At 42.7% G+C, this 21,282-nt stretch overlaps 1 protein-coding gene across 8 annotated transcripts in view; it reads left to right on the top strand.

Moving 5' to 3' along the window:
• AFF2 (ALF transcription elongation factor 2) overlaps positions 1–21,282 on the top strand; it is a 475,172-nt gene that overhangs the window by 432,592 nt on the left and 21,298 nt on the right. For all 8 annotated transcript variants that reach the window (XM_033116400.1, XM_033116364.1, XM_033116409.1 and 5 more), the window contains 7 exons: positions 1,583–1,742; positions 3,547–4,551; positions 6,435–6,556; positions 10,522–10,744; positions 16,202–16,491; positions 17,018–17,081; positions 20,790–20,926. In XM_033116400.1, coding sequence (XP_032972291.1) covers positions 1,583–1,742; positions 3,547–4,551; positions 6,435–6,556; positions 10,522–10,744; positions 16,202–16,491; positions 17,018–17,081; positions 20,790–20,926 — 2,001 coding nt within the window. The remainder of the gene's footprint in view (positions 1–1,582; positions 1,743–3,546; positions 4,552–6,434; positions 6,557–10,521; positions 10,745–16,201; positions 16,492–17,017; positions 17,082–20,789; positions 20,927–21,282) is intronic.

Here is a 21,282-nt window from a genome sequence, read left to right as displayed (position 1 = left end):
TCGTGTTCCTTTCCAAGCAGCAGCTGAGTGTGGCTCCAGCTCAGTGGGCAAGAACTATAATGTTGGAGAAGAATAGGCTCCTGTGAGGGTGTGGGAAGGGACCAGGCATGAATAGTGCTCTATGCTGACAGAGGCTTGAGCAGAGGGGTTGTTGGGGTCCCTCTTTCTCCGGGTTGATGGTGGAGCCACAGGACCAGGTGCCCTCCAGGCCCAGGCCTGGGCTCTCCTCATTAAACTGAGTGGGGAAGTGCCAGACAAGATGCTGGGAGTATGAGAGGCAGTGAGGTTCGGATGGCCAGCCAGGTAGATTGGTGGACCGGCCCCTGCACATCAGTGAATTTAGGGCTGAAAAGTACATCCTCTTCTTGCCGTATTCAAACAATTACCTCTGGTTACCATGGTGCTGAGGGCTGTGTGCTGGACGCTGGGCACCCAGCAGTGAATATGCTTTACATGGCCCCCACCCTTTGAGGGAGCTCGGGTGCTATGGTTCTAGTCTCACCGCTCTGGTCCCCTCACCATGATTAAACTTATCCCCTAAAAAGGGATTGGGCTCACGAGACACAGGGAGATGAAAACCCTCCCCCAACTTTAGATTCCCATTTCTGAGCAAAAGCCGAGCAAAACTCGGTCCAAAGAGACAATGAGCAAAAATGGACAGAAAGGCGATGACATAGCCCCGCGTGGCAAGAGGCAGCTGAGGTTGATTTGTTACGGGGCACGGAGAGCAAATGATTAGTAAGGAAGAGTATTGATTGTCGATAAAGGCAGAGTGGCAAATGGTGTCGACTTTCTAATGTTTTGCTTGGTCAGCTTTACAAATTTAAAATCAATCACTAGAGATGGCCGGTCCTTTATGATCATACCTCCTGGTAAGAGTTTTACAAAGAATTTACAAAAATTATGGTAGAGGAGGCTGAAAAGCGCATCCTCTCATTCCCTCATTCATACGGTTAACTCTGGTTACCATGGCGCTGGGCGTTGGGCACCAAGCAGTCAATGTGCGTTACAGGGCCCCTGCCCTTTGAGGGAGGTGGGAGGCTATGGTTCTAGTCTCGCTTCCCTAACTAGCTGTGAGACAGAGACAAGCGCCTCCCACACTCTGGACCTCAGTTTCCTCTGATTGAAATAAGGATTGAACTCAACCCTTCCTGGGGAGAGGACCCTACTGTGTGTACAGCAATAATCAGAACCTCTTGACAAACCTGTGGTTTTCTGAAAAAGATGGCCACAGCAAATGAAAATGAACTGAAAACAAAAATGAGGCCGTTAAGATTCTGAGGCTGTGCGTCTGTATCAGCATGGAACCTTGGCTTCAGGTTTTCCGGTGGAGTGACGGAGGCGAGGCTTTCCTGGGAGGGAAGGCGGTGTGATGGAGCCCAAGGAACTTGGACCCACACAGACCTGATTCGGACAAAACCTTTGGTGGGCCACTCACTGGGCCTCATGTTTCCCATCTGTAAGTGGTGCAGACTGTTCCACTCTGCCTGTATCTCACAGATCATTGGTCCTTATGCTGACCTGGGCTCTATTCCAGCTGATTGGAGACTGAAGAAGGTAATGAATGATGTTTTTCTTTCAGCACACTCTTGGCCACACCTCAGCCCCCGCCTGCAGTGCAAGCCAGCGGGGGATCCGGCAGCTCCAGTGACTCAGAGAGCAGCTCGGAGTCAGACTCAGATACTGAAAGCAGCACCACTGACAGCGAATCCAATGAGGCGCCTCGTGTGGCCACTCCAGAGGTGGGTGAAATGGCCAGGGCCCAAACCACGATTTGCCTGTCACTGAGGCAGCACCCCAACACACGTGCTGCACAGTAATTACTTTAGCACAAAAATACTACAGAAGCATATTCAAGTATTTGATAGCATTTTCTCCTCTAAAGTATATATTCATATAGTCTCTAACAGACAGGCTTCTTGACGTGTGACGGACTTGCTGTGTGACCCTCTTAGCTACTCTGAGCCTTCTAGCTTCCTCACATGTAAATTAGAACAGTAATAACTGGGCAAGCAACTTCTCTTTCGGGAGAACCCGTGAAGCCAGTCCAGACCCACTTCTGGCTCTGGGAACACCACCCCTTTCTCTGGGTTGAGGCAATGAATTGTCACTTGGCAAATAAGACCCAAGAAGTGTGACGGTTGAAAGGTCACATTTTTTATTTCAGTGTGCATCCTTTGAGTGTGTTTGATAATAATTCATGAAAACATTTGACACAAGCCCATAAAATACCCAAATTATAATTTTCAAATGAAAAAATGTGCCCTTCCCCTCCCATCCTCTCTGAGTCCAGGATAGCGCCTTAGTTTCCCCAGGCCTGCACCTCATACAGCAAGTACATCCATCCATGGCTCTTTGCACTCTCGTTTGTCAATAATCAGAAAAGAACAGCAGAAGATGCAGTAGTAATATCGCTACTATTCATGATAACATACTTTTTGAACATCCACCATGTGCCAGCACTGTGAGAAGCTCTTATCCTGCGTTTTTCATTCCATCCTTGTAACAACCCTGTGGGGTCCTTGCTGTTATTATCCCCATTTTCCAAATGAGAGAATAAGGTTCTGAGAGGGCAAGAAAGAACTTTCCCAAGATCTCTCAGCTAGACAGTGGTAGAGCCAGGACGGAAACTGGGATCTGGGTGTTACCAGAGCTGGTGCCCCTAACGTCACAACTATATCACCAACAGTGGCAGCCAGTACGATTTCCTCTACCCTTACCTGCCATGCCCTGTGCAGGTTGGAATCACAGCTATTCAAGTGTTGTTAATTCTGCCACCCTCTATTGGCTGGTGCCATAAGCCCCAGCTAACTGCTTTCAAAAGAAGAGCAGTTCTAATAAAAATGATGGCTCTTTTAGTTCAACAGGCTAAATTCAGAGTTGGGAATCAAGCACTTGAATTGTACGCATCATTTCCAGGGCTTAACAGAGAACGCTAATGTCAGCATGCATGTCCCCATAAATTGGTTATTGCCCATACACCAAGGAAAGTGCCGTGGTTTTTCGGAAGTCAAATCCTTTCATCCTTCAGTAAAAATACAAAAGACGCATTCTTTTTGCAGTGAATTACAGCATCATCTAGGAGGCACTGGCACTTTGGCAGATAGAAAGCCTTTCCTTTTGAATTACACTTGAGGCATGCTTACATTTCTTTTCAGGACTAGAGATCATTACCTGTGCCTCCTGGTGAGAGGTTGAGTAATGAGTCCCAGCAAAGGATTTGGGAAACAGGTTTCCCTCCCAGGCCTCCCTGCCCACTCTCTGGAAAAACTCTCTGTGAATAATTCTTCCCTTCCTGGCCAGGGTGGAAAATATTTTCAGAAGAAGAGTAGAAATTAGTCTAAATAAGTAAATCAGGGCTGGTTTGTGGAGTATTTGGCTCTCTAGGTAATTTGATTAATGTGGATTCTGTGGGTGCGTTTGTAAATGTGTGAATGGTCACCTTCCATCCAAAGCTTTTACCGGCGAACAGCCAGTGTACGGAGGGTCCTCCTGAATTCTTCCCAGATGTGAAATTCATTCTTGCTGCTGTTTCTCAATTTGCAGCCTGAGCCACCCTCAACCAACAAGTGGCAGTTGGATAAATGGCTTAACAAAGTGACATCCCAGAACAAATCGTTTATTTGTGGCCAAAATGAAACGCCCATGGAGACGGTTTCTGTGCCTCCTCCAATCATCCAACCAATGGAAGTTCAGATGAAAGTGAAGACAACAGCCAGCCAGGTTCTGGCTGAACCCAAAGAAAGACCTCTCGTGAATCTCATCAGAGAGAAAGCCCGTCCACGGCCCACCCAGAAAATTCCGGAAACAAAGGCTTTGAAACATAAGTTGTCAACAACTATGGAGACAGCTTCTCAAAGGACAATTGGGAAAAAACAGCCCAAAAAGGTTGAGAAGAACACCAACATTGATGAGTTTACCTGGCCCAAACCAAATATTACCAGCAGTACTCCCAAAGAAAAAGAAAGTGTGCAGCTTCCTGACCCACCAAGAAGCCGCAACAAAGCCACTGCCCACAAACCAGTCCCTAGGAAAGAACCAAGGCCTAACATCGCTTTGGCTGCCGAGAAGAAGAAATACCGAGGGCCTGGCAAAATCGTGCCAAAGTCCCGGGAATTCATTGAAACGGATTCGTCTACATCTGATTCCAACACAGATCAGGAAGAAACCCTGCAAATCAAAGTCCTGCCTCCGTCTGTTGCTCCCGGGGGCAATTTTGCCAAATCCAAGGAAACCTGTGGTGCCAGCCTGACCCTCAGCACCTTAATCAACAGCAGCAGCAACAGCTTATCCATCAGTAGTGAGGAAGCGACTTTTTCACCCATCCCTGTCATGCAAACTGAGCATCTGTCCCCTCTACGAGAGCATGAGAATATGAAAAATCTCTGGGTGAAGATTGACCTTGACCTACTTTCTAGAGTGCCTGGCCACGACTCACTGCAAGCAGCACCAGGCAAGCCCGACCACAAGGAGACAGCCTCAAAACCTAAGCGTCAGGCTGCTGCTGCAGCTGCGGAAAAACCCACCCCTAAGGGCAAGCGTAAGCACAAGGTAAGCTGTTCGGTGTGGTCTGCCAAGTAATCATGAGCAGTGACTGTACATTGGCTAACTGGACCTTGAGTCTCGTTTTTAGGGATGCCAATGGCAGTGGATTGCCATCTTTGGTGAAGGCAATGATGCTTTCTATGGGAAATGTAGTATTTGACATGACCAGGGAGGAAAGTATTAGAAATGATCAGGCTTTGGCAGCTGCTGTCAAGAATGTCCAAATGTCACATGGAGGGATTATGACGTGTAGGAAAGAAGAGGAAGAGAGTCTGTTTCCTCAGGTAGCCAGTCCCTAGGGTCGGCTCTTCAAGCAGCTCCTGCTTTCATGGACTCATGGGTCATTATGCTACCGTCCCCCACACGACCAGCAGCAGGGAAGCCAAGTGCTCCTAAGGTGAAAATGCATCCTTCGTGCCTTGTCAATTCCTCTGGACAAACACCAGCATCCCCCAAATCCAGTTGCACTTTGATTATCCTGACTCCTACTAGACACACGTTCTGCCCAGCTTGCTGGGTCCCCTGACCTGTGTGATCAGCTTGACTTGTGAAAATCTCCCCTGCAAGAGGTTAGGGCTGACTTCCAGGGCTACATATTATAATCAGAAGGTTAAACTCAGGATGGCCTCTTCCATTTCACATACCTCTAGGGAATTGAGTTCATATCTAAAAGGCTCGTGCTGTTGTAGCTCCTGATATTATGGTAGTAGTTTATTGTAGAGTTACATCATCTCATGGTCGTTTGGGTAATACTTTTAATGGCTGCCACAGTGGCTAGAAAGGAGGGTCCTATTCTTTCTCTATTTCTTCTGTCTGTTCCCAGAAGAGACTTAAGAATGGTCAGAAATGGCTCAGATTCTTCATTACGGAACAGTCCTACTTGTAAGCAAGACACACTGCTGAATGGCATATTGCTAGGATGATTTAAGTCTTCATTCAGCATTAGGTATTCAAAAACAGAGAGTATTATCTCTGAGCTGTACACCAACTTATCCAATAAGAGTATTCAAAATAGGGACCAAAATCTGGGGGCCTTGCCCCATCACTGTTTCCCCCCACTCTTAGTGATGACAACAGTACAACCAGGGGTAAAAAGTACCTTCAGGACAAGCATATGCAAAGCTCCAGAGGCATGCCTTACACATGGTTAATTTCATTGCATGTTGGTGATTGTAGAACTGCTCTTTATATGTTACCCACAATCCCCACACTGCTTGGACAGGATTTATGCCATGTTAGAGTTGTGAAGTTAGATTCTAAATTTCTCATTTGTGGGGACATTGTTGATGGGAGAAGTGTCTGAAAATCATAGATTCTCTTTACTTTTGGGATGAGATTCCTCTGCCACCCAATCTTTAATCAGAAGTTCACATCATAGTTCAACTCTTCAAATTCCAACTTCTTGGTTGGAGTAGGCTAGGCAAGGCTGATTGCTTTTCTGTCGGAGCAGAGGTGCATATTTAACTCCCGTCTCATCTGGCAGTTAAGGGAAGCAAACTGTCCACCTTCCTCATTGTGTTTATTTATCTATTGATTTGTTTAAAGTTTATTGGGGTGACAATTGTTCGCAAAGTTACACAGGTTTCAGGTGTACAGTTCTGTATTACATCATGTATATATCACATTGTGTGTTCACCACCCAGAGTCAGTTCTCTTTCCATCACCATATATTTGATCCCCTTTACCCTCATATGATTTCACTGGTATGTGGGATATAAAACTGAAAACAACAAAAGAACAAGACAAACAAATGAAGAAACAAAAACTCACAGACACAGACTACAGTTTACTTTAGACCAGAGAGTAACGGGAGAGGGGGCAGCTCATTGTTTTTAAATGTCTGCATGTACCATGTATTTTAAGCTGTGTATTTTTTTTTTCTGTTAAAGCCAACGGAAGTTGCAGAGAAAATCCCTGAGAAGAAGCAACGCCTGGAGGAGGCCACCACTATCTGCCTGCTCCCCCCTTGCATCTCACCAATTCCACCCCACAAGCCTCCCAACACTAAAGAGTGAGTTTGCCCTGTCTTTGTATAATACTTCCATTGTTCAGACACTTCAAAAATCCTCTTTGGGGAGGTCTTGTCTCAGAAGAATGTTAGGTACAAAACGAGTTGCCCAGTTCAGTCCTGACAGCTCCCCGTGGTCACTGGTCTAACAAGGGTAGGCTAAGGAGTGGAACACGGGCTGCCAGATTTTGGGTGACACCATGAGCTTCTTAGCAACATTTCTTTACTCCAACTCAGGTTGATCACCCAAATCGGCCAACGTGAGCTTTTAGCACTAAATGAAGGATAAAAGGAAGTAAATGAATTAATAAAGGGCAGCATCAAGAGACAGCTATGCCTTGAACCAGATCACCCGATCCTGGGCTACTTCCAGTTCTGATGGTGATTAAACAATTTCCCTGGAAAGCAACCCCTTGGCCTTGACAGGATGACCCAACTGCTGCTTCCTCTGTGGTGTCGTTACTTAACCTTAATATAAAGCTTGAGGACCAGTAGCTACATCCTGGACTCCTCGGAGGCCAGGGGAATGACGCATCTGGGAAGGCCTGAGAGATGAGCTATGTAGGAGTGGTCTTCCCCCAGGCAGTTCTCTGTTGGGGAAAGCCAGCTAGGAATGGATTACGTAAATTCCAATCAGTTGACAAGTCTTCGCCCTTCTTCCTCTTTGTGGAAAGTGCCAGAGTCAGGTGCCAGAGTCAGAGTCCTTGTCTCCTCTTCACTCAAGCAGCCCCAGTTTTCCCTAGAGAAGTCCTGCCCTCTCTGTTTCTACCGAGCTTTGTGACCGAGTTCTTTCGTCTTATAAATATCACTTAACTAACAATCATGTCAGCTACTGGAACCATTCCGTCTGGATAATTATTGCCATAAATTCATTCAACATTAGCGATTACTTCCATCAAAGACCAGTTTTGGAGCCTATTAGCAGCCCAGAGCAGAGAGGCAATCTGGCTAACTGCTGCTAACAATTGATTTCACAGATTACTGTTTAATGTCAGTGATATGGCATCAATCTGCCACAGATAAGGTGTCACAAAGAAATTCTCAGCTTGTATTTATTTGGATCCTTGTTGTTCTGAGATGAAAGGTAGGCAAAGAATAATTACCACTACATCCTTTCGATATCATAAGGTGATTTGGACCCTGGGCTGCCCATCTCCCTGAAGATCCATAGCTCTTTGTGAAGTAAGTGAAGTACATCTGTATGCCCTGGTATAACTTTGATCCAAAACATCCCTTCACATGCTTGGAATTCTCAGGAGTAGAAAAGCGTCCAGTAGAGCAAGCCAACCCTCTTCACCCCGGGGTGGGCCAGGCATGGGAGAAACATGCTTCTCCCCCAGTTGTCAAACGTGGTCATCCCAGGACCCTCCTCCTTTCCAAGGAGGAAGGATTAAAATGTCATCGCTGTGGTGTCACTATCTCCCCAGTTCCCAGGCACTGACCAGTTCAGGCCACCTGAAGGCAAAAGGAAAAGGCAGGGGACAGTGGGGGAATCGTCACACCATCAGTGCCCGTTGCTAGTCTCCTTAAGTGACCCAGTGACCTGTCACTGTTCCCATTTCATGGAAGGAGACCTGATCAAGTGTTAAGTAAATGTCTAATCATTTGAGTTTGTCATGAAATGGTGTTTTTAACTCACGGTCATTACAGTCTTTCTGCTTTTGTACTAGGTAGGAAAGCAGTATTTAACGAGTAGCAGTTTTTGATCAGGGAATGCCTGAGTCAGGTTATCATGTTCATTCAACAAATCCAAGTCTCTGGAAAACTCTCTGGAGTTGAGGGAAAATGAAGCATGGACTGGCCTCTCAGAAGTCTTCTCCTGGGAACTACTCCTCAAGCTTTGCCTGCTCCGTTGTGCTTCATTGACCCTTTGAACTAAATCCTTGGAAATTTCTGAGAAAACAGTCGCTTTCCTAAATGAATATTCTAAACCTTACAAAGAACGCCACAGCAGACTATGACAGCTGGAGTTCCCCATCGTCCAATAGAAGGGCCCGGCTGTGTTCCTCCCCCTTCTTTAGACCTTGAACCATCAGCTATGCCTCTGAGACACTGGGGATGGTGGTGATACACTTCTCTTGTCTGCTGTCCTCCTCTGGCCTACTACAACAGGTGCCAAAAGTAGCAAAAAACTATTCTTGTAGTAAGAAGCTGTAATGGTGACAGAGGTGTCTAGAAAATACTCCCTGTATATCTTTCACCAGAGACGTCATTAAAGGTCCTATGGTTCCAGGTTACTACCAAACAGATGGAAAGGGGGCCGGGTGACTGGTGCCTACTGCACAGAATGTCCTGTACTGTGTGCAATGTACTGTGTGCAATGGCAGATTGGAAAGCCTAGCATGACTGTAGTAGCCAATGGCAAATCAGCTGCCTTTAGGAAGCAGCTCTTCCCCCTGCAGCCCCCACAGCCTTCCCAGGGAGCTCAAGTCATGAAGGAGTGGTCATAGCGAATGAACCATTCACCTCCTATAGGTGCCACAGCAATGCTGAGCATCTCGCTATATAAATTCCCCAAAGTCTGATGTCTTTGTAATGATGATACTTAGTACTGGCTGATGTGTGTGGAGCTTCCTCATAGACACAAATCTTAATCCATATGTTTACCATTATTTTAATCAGGTATCACAATATTTTAAAATGGTTCTACATGTCAAAGCAATTCTTAAAATCCATAAATCCATCGGCATATATTTCTAATTAATTTTAACCGATTGAGGTAATGGCAGAAACACTTAAGATTTTGTTTTGTTTTTTTTAAATTTTGTCAACAGACAAGAATCGACATAGGGCCATGTTATGAAACAAAACATGGATAAGATGACAAATATTATTACAATTGGCAGATTTAGGGAACACAGAGAAAGTGGAAGAAGGAGACTGCATTGACTCCCACCATTTCAGGAAATCAAGCCACTTGAATGCTTGTTCATCTTTGATTTGTTGCTTTGAGATATTGTAAATCTATATTTCTAGACACTGACTGGAATTGACCAAGAGGAAAACATAAATTCTTGTTGACTTAATTTGCTATTGAAAATTGTAGTCAATAATCATGAAAAGTAAATGGCTGCACAGTACAATATTAGTTGTCTAAGAAAAGATTAAAATTCAAGTAATCTTCATTGATTAGTCTAAGACAGTAACTAAAATGAAAATCCATGACCCAATTACCATGTTAAGCAGCTAGTATAAGGTTTTAGTTGTTCTGTTTTATTTGAAGTCTCAGTCTATTTGATAGTGCCCATTTAATGGGCAGATAAATCAGTTTGAAAGCACAGGAGTACTTCTAAGACTGCATGTGTCTTGTGGCAATATGACAAAATATTTTTCTAATGGAGTTTAGTAAAATGGAGTACATCAGTACTTCAATACAACAATTTAAGGTCAGGGACTCATTATGCTGTAGCATTGGGGTAGAACATTTTGAACGTGCAATTTGCAATGTATCACAAACTTATTTAGTGTATTATTTATTTCTAAGTAACGTATAAACATAGTATTTCTTAAGAAAAATATCCTTTCACTAATTGTTTATTGTGCCATTTGTTGTGTGATTGCGCAGTTAAGTCCTAGGGCCAAATAAGTAGGAACTATCCTTAAAAATGATCGGATTAAAGTCTGCATTGGATTTTCCATAAAAATTTAATTAACTGTAATCTTGAAATGTTGCAAATATCACACCGTAGCACACTCCATTAGACACTTATATTTATCGTGGAGTTCTGCTTCAAAGATATGCGTTTATTCTTGGGCACATGTGTTTACATTTATCTATAGCTATATCTATAGAGAGGGTGAGTTCTCTATAGATATCTATGTCTATATGCATTTTTATATATACTATTCATCGCAGATGAAGGACCATCAACTAAAATATTACTTCAGCTGAAAGTACCAGTATCATGGGAAAAATCAGGATAAAGAGAAACAAAATCTTATATACCCTACACTTTCTGTTTACACAGAAATAATTCATCCCGGAGAGCAAATAGAAGAAAAGAAGAAAGGCTGTTCCCTCCTCCACTTTCCCCACTGCCAGAGGATCCTCCACGCCGCAGACACATCAGTGGCAATAATGGTCCCTTCAGTCAAGACAGAAACATCCCTACGATTGGACAGGTCACCTCTGCCAAACCTAAGAGGAGTGAAGGCAAATTCTGTGCTACTTTCAAAGGGATATCTGTGAATGTAAGCATCTTAGAATAAATATTATGATCGTCCGGTAGAAACAAGTTGACCCAGCTTATCTAACTAGACTTGACAACAGGGAGATGTTTCAGGGGAGGGGAGGAAAAAGCAGAGAGAAAATGTAAGTGTGTGTTCACACAATTACACAAACTCTCCAATACTGTCTTTCCTCGAAAATAAGACCTAGCCAGACCATGGTCTTATTTTCAGGGAAACACGGTATTTCAAATCTCAATTATTCTAATTTAGCATGAATTTTTAATTTCAGTCTTACTGCTCCAAACAGGTTGCTATGCAGAAACTTGGGGCTATGGACGTCCTTTAGTCCAATCCCTTCATATCTTGGGGGTGGGGGACACTTCCAAAATCCTGAGCACAGCACCTGGCACAAGGTAGGCACTGATCATTTAGTGAAGGAGAGAACAAATGGATGGGATGGCATTGCCCAAGGTCACTGAACTGGGGCTGGAACTCCAAGTTACAACTTTCCACCACCCAGCTTAGCAGGTGTGAATTGTTTTACAAAATGGTGACTCAAAAAGATGGAATTTAAAAGGTGAATTTTTTGATAAAATCACACAATTGTGGTTCTAAGCCCTACTAAATGATTATCGAGTCCTTTGGCTTTTCTATACTGGTACTCGATTGACATAGATAATGGAGGATTTGTATCACCTTTTCACATCCACACACTAGATCTTGTCATTTGTCTCAGTGTAAGTACGTGAACTGTGGAAACCATGAGCAATTAGTGTCACTAGTTCATATTAATGACAAATGTATCTGCCTTCCCCTGTAAATACATGTATATGCAGATATAGCACCTGTATGCATCTAGTCTCCTTTAAGTGTCTAAAGCAAATGAGTGAAAAGCAAATGAGTGAAACTCAATGAGTTTTCAAATGTCTGGTGCCAACCTGGTGGACCCTGAACCAAAAGCGTCCATTTAACACCCCGTGGAAAGCCATGAGGCCTGTGCACTTTAAGGACCCCAATTTATAGTCCTCCATCATCTGAGATGACTGACAGGACATGGATATCTAGGTAAATTTCATCACTGATAAAAAGAAATTGCTTTATTATGAAGTTGTCGTTTTTCCATGTGAAATTCATGTTTGTATGTGTTGTATGCACACACACATATTTGCATTCTCATTTAAAGATGCTGACTATAATGTTAGGAATTTAACCACCTATTCAAAACAGTAATTATACTATCAATCCTATTTTTCATACTGAATATAATTAATGTTGTGTACTCCAACTGACGTTCTCTTCTGTTGCAAGCTTTTGGAGGGTATATGCCATATCTAGCCAATTCTCTTTGTACAGTGGTCAGTATATTGTCACAAATAATTAGGTGCTTCATATGGATGTTATTATGACAATGGTAATGCTTACGAGAATCTGCAAAGTCATTTCCACAAGAGCTAAAAGCTACTGCGGAAACATGATAAATCTGATTACAGTTGTAGCCAGAAATCAATCAACCTTCTTAAGGAAATCACTCGGGTCCCCCATGATAAGACTGAGCACCCATTGCCTCTTCTTTGGACATCCTGCTTTCTATTAATGGCTTGTAATCCAGGAGATTTTGTAGTATATTATTGCCCTAGCCTGGGAGTTAAGAGAATTGACACATAGGGATAGCACTGCAACAACTTTGCTCTGTGACCTTGGACAAATTATGAAACCTCTCTGAGTTCATAAAATGAGTAGATTTAACTAGGTGATCAATAAATAAGACTTCCTCCAATTCGAAAAATGTCTTCGATTTTGTGCTCTCAGAGTCTTCTCTCTTCCATTTATGCATGAAGTCTTGTTTACTAACTCAATGGATAGGTGAGTGTGGACAGAGGACATGTTTATATAACTTACATGATCATGGCTGAATGCAGCCATTTCCAGTCAGGTGTGCCAAGACTGAGATCAATGCCATGTGCATGGCCGGCGAGTTGTTTTAGGGTTCTTGTCACATATCTTGACCATCGAGACAGTGGCACTGTCTTGGGCTGACTGCACTGGTCTGGGCCGTGTGGCTGTGGCAGTAGAAACATGAAGCTGGCATAGGAGCTTTAGAAGACTGATTTTTGTAATGTGTTTGGATTGAATAAAATCCATGATGATATTTAAACTCTTTTATTCATAGCCATTGTAACAATTTTTGGACATGTAGCCTCTCAGTACATTTATCCCAGTGAGATCTTGGTGATAAGAATTTTTGATAATCAGAAAGTCCAGGATCAAATGGAAAAGATAGACTTTCAAGGCTATGAGAAATGTTCACATCTGGCTTTTATCTTTAAAGTGACCCTTTTGACTAGGTAGGCATGCATGCATTCAGCCTTACATGCCAGCACTGGGCTATTGGGCAGGGCAGATGGGGTCGGGATAGCAGTGTCATACATCAGAGATGGCACCAGTGCTCAAAAAGCTCTCGATCTAAGGTGAACAGTGAGAGATGTACTCAAAGAACTAGAATATAAAATATCCGGTAATTGGTGTCATACAGAAGGGATTGAGACAGACCCTTCAGATCTCTAAAAGGACCAAAGAGGATTAAGGTACTTCTGGTCATAGACATAAGGCATGTTTCCTGGAGGAGAAGACATTTGTTGTGTTGGGTCTTAATTAAATGAGTAGAGTTTAGAAATGGAGGGAAGTAGTTAGACAAAATGTGGTATATCCATACAATGGAATATTATTTAGCCTTAAAAATGAAGGAAATTCTGATGTATGCTACAACATGGATGAAACTTGAGGACATTTTAATGAATGAAATAAGCCAGTCACAAAAAGAGAAATACTGCACGATTACACTTAAATGTGGTAACTAGAGTAGTCAAATTCACAAAGACAGAAAGTAAAAAGGATAGTTACCAGGGACTGAGGAGATGGGGGGATGGGAAATTGTTGTTTAATGGGGACAGAGTTTCAATTTTGCAAGATGATTGGTTAGACAACAATGTGAATATACGTATCACTACTGAACTATACACCTAAAAATGGTTAAGGTGGTAAATTTGACGTTACATTTGTTTTACCATAATTTAAAACATTTAAAGATTGAGTAAATTATCACAGGGTAAAAAAGAAAGTAATGAAGGGAAGGTTGTTTTCCAACCCCAAGGGTCTGCACAAAGCAAAGCAGGAAAGTGCAGAAAGCAGAATATGTTGTTTGGTGGAAGATCCATGGGAGGGAGTGATGGCAGATGAGGCGGGAAGCTGAAGCCAGATCAGGGAGAACCTTTCATGCCAGCAAAGGACCTCAGCCTTGGTTTGCATTTGGGTGCAAGGGAGTGAAATGCATGGAGCCTTGTTTGGGAAGCTCAGGCTGGCAGGCAGCAGGTTGAAAGTGGAACGGAAAAGCTAGCTTGGGTTTGGGATTTGACCAGGAGGCTGTTTGATAGTCTCGGTTGGAAACCATGAGGGCCTGCTCTTTGAGGCTTCAGAGGAGAAAGGGGCAGATTTGAGAGGCATTGGGCAATACAATAAATAGGATTTTGTAATTGTTTGGATAAGGGTAATGGAGAGGAAGAATGAAAGATGAAATAGAGCAGTGGTTTTCAAAAAGAATTTTAGGAGCATTATCATTTTCTGAAGTGCAATCATTTACAGAACTTCAATATATAAAGTTGATTAAAACAGAGCAGTGCAGAAGGCAAGGTGGACAGTGCACCAAGTCTGATCTCTAGGCCCAGGCATGGCCACAGCACGCTTACTGACATGGAGAAATCCAGCCTTGGTGACAAGAAAGACTATCTTGTCATTAACAGAAAGAGGGAACTGGTTTGGTTATCCATTTGGTTTCAAACAAATTGAGATGCTACTGGGCCATCTTGGTGGAACTATCCAGAGGTGGTCACTGTAGGTCTGGAGCTTTGGAGAAAGGGTAAGGCTGAGGTTCTATTCGGGAGTTAACTGCTTGTTATCAAATCTGTGATAATACATACAGGATTGTCAAATCCTGTCAAGGTCAAGAAAGAAGAGAGCTGGGGAATGAACCTTGGGGGATACCAACCTTAGGTAGCTACCAACTCAAAAGCACAGAAAGAGGAAGAGGCACCATGACAACTATGGTCACATATACAACAGTCAGTATCGTCCCACAGTTGCCAAGTGGGGAGTACACAGTCTGCCATGTGAACACAGCAGGTGGTCTCAGGACACATACTGTCACATAATTACAAATCTTACCACCTACTTTCTTCATCTGGATCCCATTATTTCTATGGCAATGCCAGCTCAGAGTGAAACTCAGAAGTCTCTTACCCATTTGATTTTTGACCTGGTCGAAATAAGCTGTCACCATCTCAAGACTTCAAAATGAGGAGGCTTTCATGTGGCATTCACTTAGCTGGGAATCAGTCAAGCTCCTCACGTGAACAAAACAACAGCTTGGGCCTTGGTCCCGGGGTAATGACTATTAAAGGACAGTACCTGGTTTGCTGGTATTTTGCTGCACTGGATCTGGTGTTTTGCAGAGTGACCCGAATACCATATTTTACCGTGTATCATGTGCTCCCGTGTATAATGTGCACCCATGTTTTTGGCCCAAACTTTGAGGGAAAAATCATTTGTTTTAATTTTTTAATTCAAATTTTAATTCGTTTACATTTAGGTACCTGTTTTTTGTATTATAAAGGAATTTTAGCATTTATTTTTTAATGTATTATGGTACAAGAAATTTTATGTAACAAATAATTACAAAACACAAGAACAGAGACAAGGTACAAGAAATTTTATGTACCAGTCACAAATTTACGATATTTACGCATCATAGAAGGCCAAGAACTCTTCGTCATTGCAAGTTCGTTGTAAGTTCAATAAAATGATTATCGTATTCCAGAGTATTATTTTACATACGGATATCGTTATTGATTTCTAGAGTCACACTTGTAACTCATAAGCATAAATAAAAGAATTAAAAACATTTATGTAGATACAGAATTAATACTACCTATGTATAATGCGCATCCTTATTTTTCCCTCACAAATTTAGGTAAAAAAAAGTATGCATTATACACGGCAAAATATGGTACTTACCCTAGTGAAAGGCTCTGGGCTGGTTCCTTATCAAAAATATGCACATCAGGGTTATCTCTCTTCCTCTCCCTCTCCCTGTCCCTCCCTCCCTTTCCCATTCCTCCCATCTCCCTTCACAGCCTCTGCCAGATTTACACCTTTGTCAGTGGCTGTCTTCATGGGATGATGGGGCTATGTAATCACAGTGCCTGACTAGCTTGGTGTTTGGTGTTATCATAGAACAAAATCTGGTGATTCAGAGTTCATAAAATATACCAGGGTCACCTATTTATCGTCAAACTCTGTCCATTGTTTTTTGTTTTTGTTTTTCCCTTGCCTTGCTTCCTAATGTGCTCAACATTTGAAGCATTTATGAAAAGATGTTCTAAAAATCTGGACCTAATGGAAGTTATTTGTTTCCTTTCTCCCCAGGAGGGAGACACTCCAAAAAAGGCAGCCTCTGCCACCATCACTATCACCAACACTGCTGTTGCCACTGTCGCTGCTACTGCCATGGTCACCGCCACTGTTACGGCCACTGCCACTACTACTGCCACGGCTACTACCACAACCACTACCACTACCATTTCCACCATCACCTCTACCATCACTACTGGTCTTATGGATAGCAGTCACCTGGAAAAGACATCCTGGGCAGCCCTGCCCCTTCTGTCCAGCAGCACCACCAATGTCCGGAGACCCAAGCTCACTTTTGATGACTCGTATGTTATCCCCCCAGATTATCATGGACCCAGTTCGGGAATGGTGAATAGGGGGCGGGGACAGTATGACTTTTCAAGCACCATGCATGTGTCACCCAAAATAAGACCTCAGCAGCAGCTCCTATAGCCTTAAAAGTATATCCCTCTGTCCCACGCACTCCTGTCCTCACCAAGAAACATCTTCGGCCCATTTTAATTGTGGATCTCTGTTGCTATTTACAAAGGCAGGTGCTCAATTCAACAAAGAGGTTTACAGCTTGGTTTTGCTTGATCTGTTCGGATAACTGGAATGATTGGGGTTGGAGGATGTAGTTATGTATCCCAATGGACCATGATGCACTTCAGATTTCATTTAAAGAATTATTTCAAGGTTAACTATTGTATGAATGATATCGTTCATCTGCCCTTCTCAATGCATTGTATAGCAATGGATTTATAGCAAAAAAAAAAACCTTTGACCTTTCAGTTTTTAATGAAACGATGAACCAGTGGTTTCTTTCTGACAGAGCTCATTTTGTATGTTTAGGGTTCACAATGCTGATTATTATATGCAAGAGGCCAAGAAACTGAAGCACAAAGCTGATGCACTGGTAGGTTTCCTTCCTTCATTGCTTTGCTCTCATTAAGGTATTATACTTTCAAGGAAAACAACGAAGGCACTTTACAAACAATTCAAGCTTTTTCATTGCTGTTCTGACATAGGGAGATTGGATCTGGTTAATTCCTTAGCACTGTAATTCCCAGAGTTCTTTGGATTGTGTTACCCTGCCATTACATGTATTCATTTTCACACTATTCTTTCCCTTTTCCCAACTTCAGATGCTAAATAGCATATACTGTTGTCATTGCCCTTCAAGTAAATTTGAAATGACTTTTGAAACTGTTCTGGAGAATGTTGGAGCTTTCATTGGGTCTGGTAAACCAGAACCTAGGGTAGGCACAGAGAGGGTTGTTGAGAGCTGGTTAAGTAGCCTCAAAAACTGGTCTTGCAAAACTCAAGTCTAGGAAAAACTCAGCTCCTTATTACATTTGATTATGTGTTTCCAGAATGAGGCCCATAGCCAGTCTAGGATCCTGCACAGAGAAAGGAAGTTCTATCATCTGGATTTCCCAGGACATTGGCCCTTCTTCCTCCAAGGGTTTTGGCCACCTAGAACAAGGATGAGCTCAGCATGTTGAGTTGTTTGCCTTGATTGATCCTCCTAACAAGGGGTCTCAACCATGTGTTATAATCCCCTGAGGAGCTTTAAAATAACCCTGATGCCCAGCCTACACCGTGCACAAATAGAATCAGAATTTCTGAGACTAGGACCCAGGTATTAAAGCTTCCTAGGTGATTCCCAAGTATAGCCAAGATTGAGAACCACTGCTCTAGAGAAGGCCCAAAATTCAGACTCCTCACCTTTGACTAAACCCCATCACAATTAGAGGCATCAGTTCAACCTCATTGTTTTTTTAAAAAAACACACCCTCCATCGTTGCATTGTATCAGCCAGGATTTAGCTGTCCCGTAGTCCTGTAGTGTTTCACACTGGGAGGGCTGTAATGGAGTACTGTAACAGTCTCTGTGCTATGATTTGTGGGTGGCCAACATCAACTGCCCATGGCCCTAGCATTAGCCACTTCCCTACTTTCTGTCATTTTCCCACTGTGGTCCAGATTGCCCGCTATTGTCTGTAGCTAACCTTTCTGTGGTGTGAACTGTCTCTTGGAAACACTTGTTCCCTACTCCTGCAGACAAAATTGCTAAGGCAGGCTGGGCAAAAGCTTCACTAGATGCTGGGAAGACTGTACCTGTGACCACTGTATGCGTGGTGACAGATTTAAATGTCATCGAGGTGGCAGTCCTGCTGGATTGAACACCAAAGGTTTTTTTGTTTGTTTTGTTTTTTAAATTTTATTGGGTAACAGTGTTTTTTCCAGGACCCATCAGTTCCACATCAAGTTGTTGTCCTTCAATCTTAGTTGTACAGGGGGCAGCTCAGCTCCAAGTCCAGTCGCCGTTTTCAATCTTTAGTGGCAGGGGGGCACAGCCCACTATCCCATGCAGAAATTGAACTGGCGACTTTGTTGTTAAGAGCTCGCGCTCTAACCAACTGAGCCATCCAGCCACCCACCAGTGGCTCAGTGGCAGCTCAGCGGCAGCTTGTTGTCTTCAATGTAGTTGTGGAGGGCGCAGCTCAGCTCCAAGTCCAGTCACTGTTTTCAATCTTAGTTGCAGGGGGCACAGCCCACCATCCCATGGGGGAATTGAACCGGTAACCTTGTTGTTGAGAGCTCGTGCTCCAACCAACTGAGCCATCTAGCTGCCCCTCTCGCAGCTCAGCGGCAGCTCGTTGTCTTCAATGTAGTTGTGGAGGGCGCAGCTCACTGGCCCATGTGGGAATCGAACCGGTAGCCTTGTTAAGGGCTCTGGAGTTTGCCCTCTGTCAATATCAGGACAAACTGGTCCATGAGCTGGTGTAGACTGGGGCACATGTGATACCATGTAGATGAAAAGTTAAAAGAACTGAGAAAAATCAGAGCCACAGAGATACATAGATATGATTTGAATCAACATCACTCTCTGCCTTCTAGGATGTGTTGATGAGTCTCCCCAAAAACACTTTTGGTCTAATCCATTTAGGGAATCCATTTTCATTTGTGGAGATTCTGCCCGCGTGGGGGTAAAAATTGGTTGTTGGAAGTAGGGTAACAAAGTGTTAGATATTTCAATGGTGTGTGACCCTCCAAAGGGCCGCAGTACATAAAGATATCAGGATATCGTTGGTAGTAAAATTTCACTGGGGGTGCGTGAGAAAAAAATATCTAAAAAAAGTCCTATCGTGGGGTGGTGATAATGGGGAAAAGGTTGAGAAACATTCACTTAGAAAAAGACATCATTTAGAGAAAGAAATTGAAGCCCAGGAAGGGGGTATGACCTGACCACTCTGGCCATGAAATTTTCTCCCTGGACTTCAGTTTCTCCTTTCGGAAATTATCTTGTAAGGCAAGAGAAGAAGGAGATAGTTTGCATATACATGGGTTTTCATCAAATCACTTTGAACTTGGTTGAAACAGATATTTTTCCACAGTAGCTTACTGAAAAGAAACCACAGAATTCCTGCAGTACATAAAAGCTGAAGAACATTTATTGTAAAAAAAAGTCATTTACAGCAAGAGATTCTGCAGGACCTGTAACTCATCATTTTATAGTTGTACTTAATCCTTTGCTAGAGACAGCCACTCTGCCATTTTGAGAATTGAAGCCTTCACAGTTGCATAGAAAATATTTTGATAAAAGATATACAAAGAAAATTAAAATAGCTAAATCTGCATTATATTGGTTCTTTTACATAAAGTTCTACATTAGTAGAATTCTTATATCCAGCTATCAAAAAATGAAAATGTTAAATACTGTTATAAAATACTCACCATAAAAGTGTCATATATAATATTCATTACACATAAAAAAGAAATCAGTATGTCTAAGTCACTTTAATCGTGACCGTTATCAAGACTAAAACCTTTTGCAATAAAATTTTACTAAACTAAAATATTTAGTAGTGCTATATATTTTGCCTTTTGACACACTATGTCAGACTATCATTTACAATGAAAGTGATGTGATTATTGTCAACAGTCACACTATAGCTTCACATCTTTCATGACAATAGCATCAATTTGTTACTCTTCTCCTGGGGCTGGGGTTGATGTGCTCACAGAGTTCCAAGCAAAGACCGTATGTGTTAGTTGTCCGCGAGGCTTACAAAAAGAAGAGTTTCATCCCAAGCTCTGCCTATAGGACACTACAACGACCCGTCTAGGAAATTTAGTGAATAGAAACTAGTCAAGGCAGTGATTTGGATTCCAGTCCACCAAAAAGATAATAACAATAATACCACAAATACATGGTAAGACCACCACACATGACACTTTAGCTGCAGTTTTCTTTTCTCAACCAGCCTCAGTGTGATGACAGTAGAACCTTCAATCAGTTACATTATTGTCAATACAAATTCATACATTGTCCCGTGTCTATATCAGGCTTTCTCAACCTTGGCACTGTCAGGCTGGGCAATTCTCCCACCCCTATTGTGGGGGCTGCCTGTGCATTGCAGGATGTCTGTTTAGAAGCATCTCTGGCCTCTGCCCGCTAGATCGCCCATGGCCCTAGTGACAACTAACCAAAACCATCTCCAGACACTGCCAAATGTTCCCTGGGGGAGGGGTGCAAATTCGGTCTGGTTTGAGAACCCCTCCTTTATATGAAGGCGAAAAGGGAATATCATGTTGAAAAAGTCTTCTTCCTGTTTCAGTTTGAGAAATTTGGCAAAGCTGTGAATTATGCCGATGCAGCCCTGTCCTTCACCGAATGTGGCAATGCGATGGAGCGTGACCCTCTGGAAGCAAAGTCTCCGTATACCATGTACTCTGAGACTGTGGAGCTCCTCAGGTTAATGGCCTTTCTGCAACCATCTTCCTAAACTCATTTCAGTCATAATTAGAAACTGCTATGTGTTTTTTTTTTAAATATCATTTCCACATAGTAATGATTTGTCCAAGGCATCTTCTTAGAAGTCATGATAATTAGTTCTTGCCATTTTATTAATGTCATGGAAAATCCATAATTGATGGACACTGCTTTTATAAATTATCCCCTTCAGAGGTCATTATATGAGTGTTATAATTTGCAATATTCATAAAATTAAAATGGAAACAGTGGGAGGAAGTATAATAATTTCACCGTTTGGCATTGACACTTATCTTTTCAAAGTGCACTTTTATAATTCAAAAGAAGTGGTATTATCG

The sequence above is a fragment of the Rhinolophus ferrumequinum genome, chromosome X (assembly GCF_004115265.2).
Source record: "Rhinolophus ferrumequinum isolate MPI-CBG mRhiFer1 chromosome X, mRhiFer1_v1.p, whole genome shotgun sequence".
NCBI lineage: Eukaryota > Metazoa > Chordata > Mammalia > Chiroptera > Rhinolophidae > Rhinolophus > Rhinolophus ferrumequinum.
Note: the sequence above shows the minus strand (reverse complement) of the source record. Positions and strands in the feature narration are given on the sequence as shown.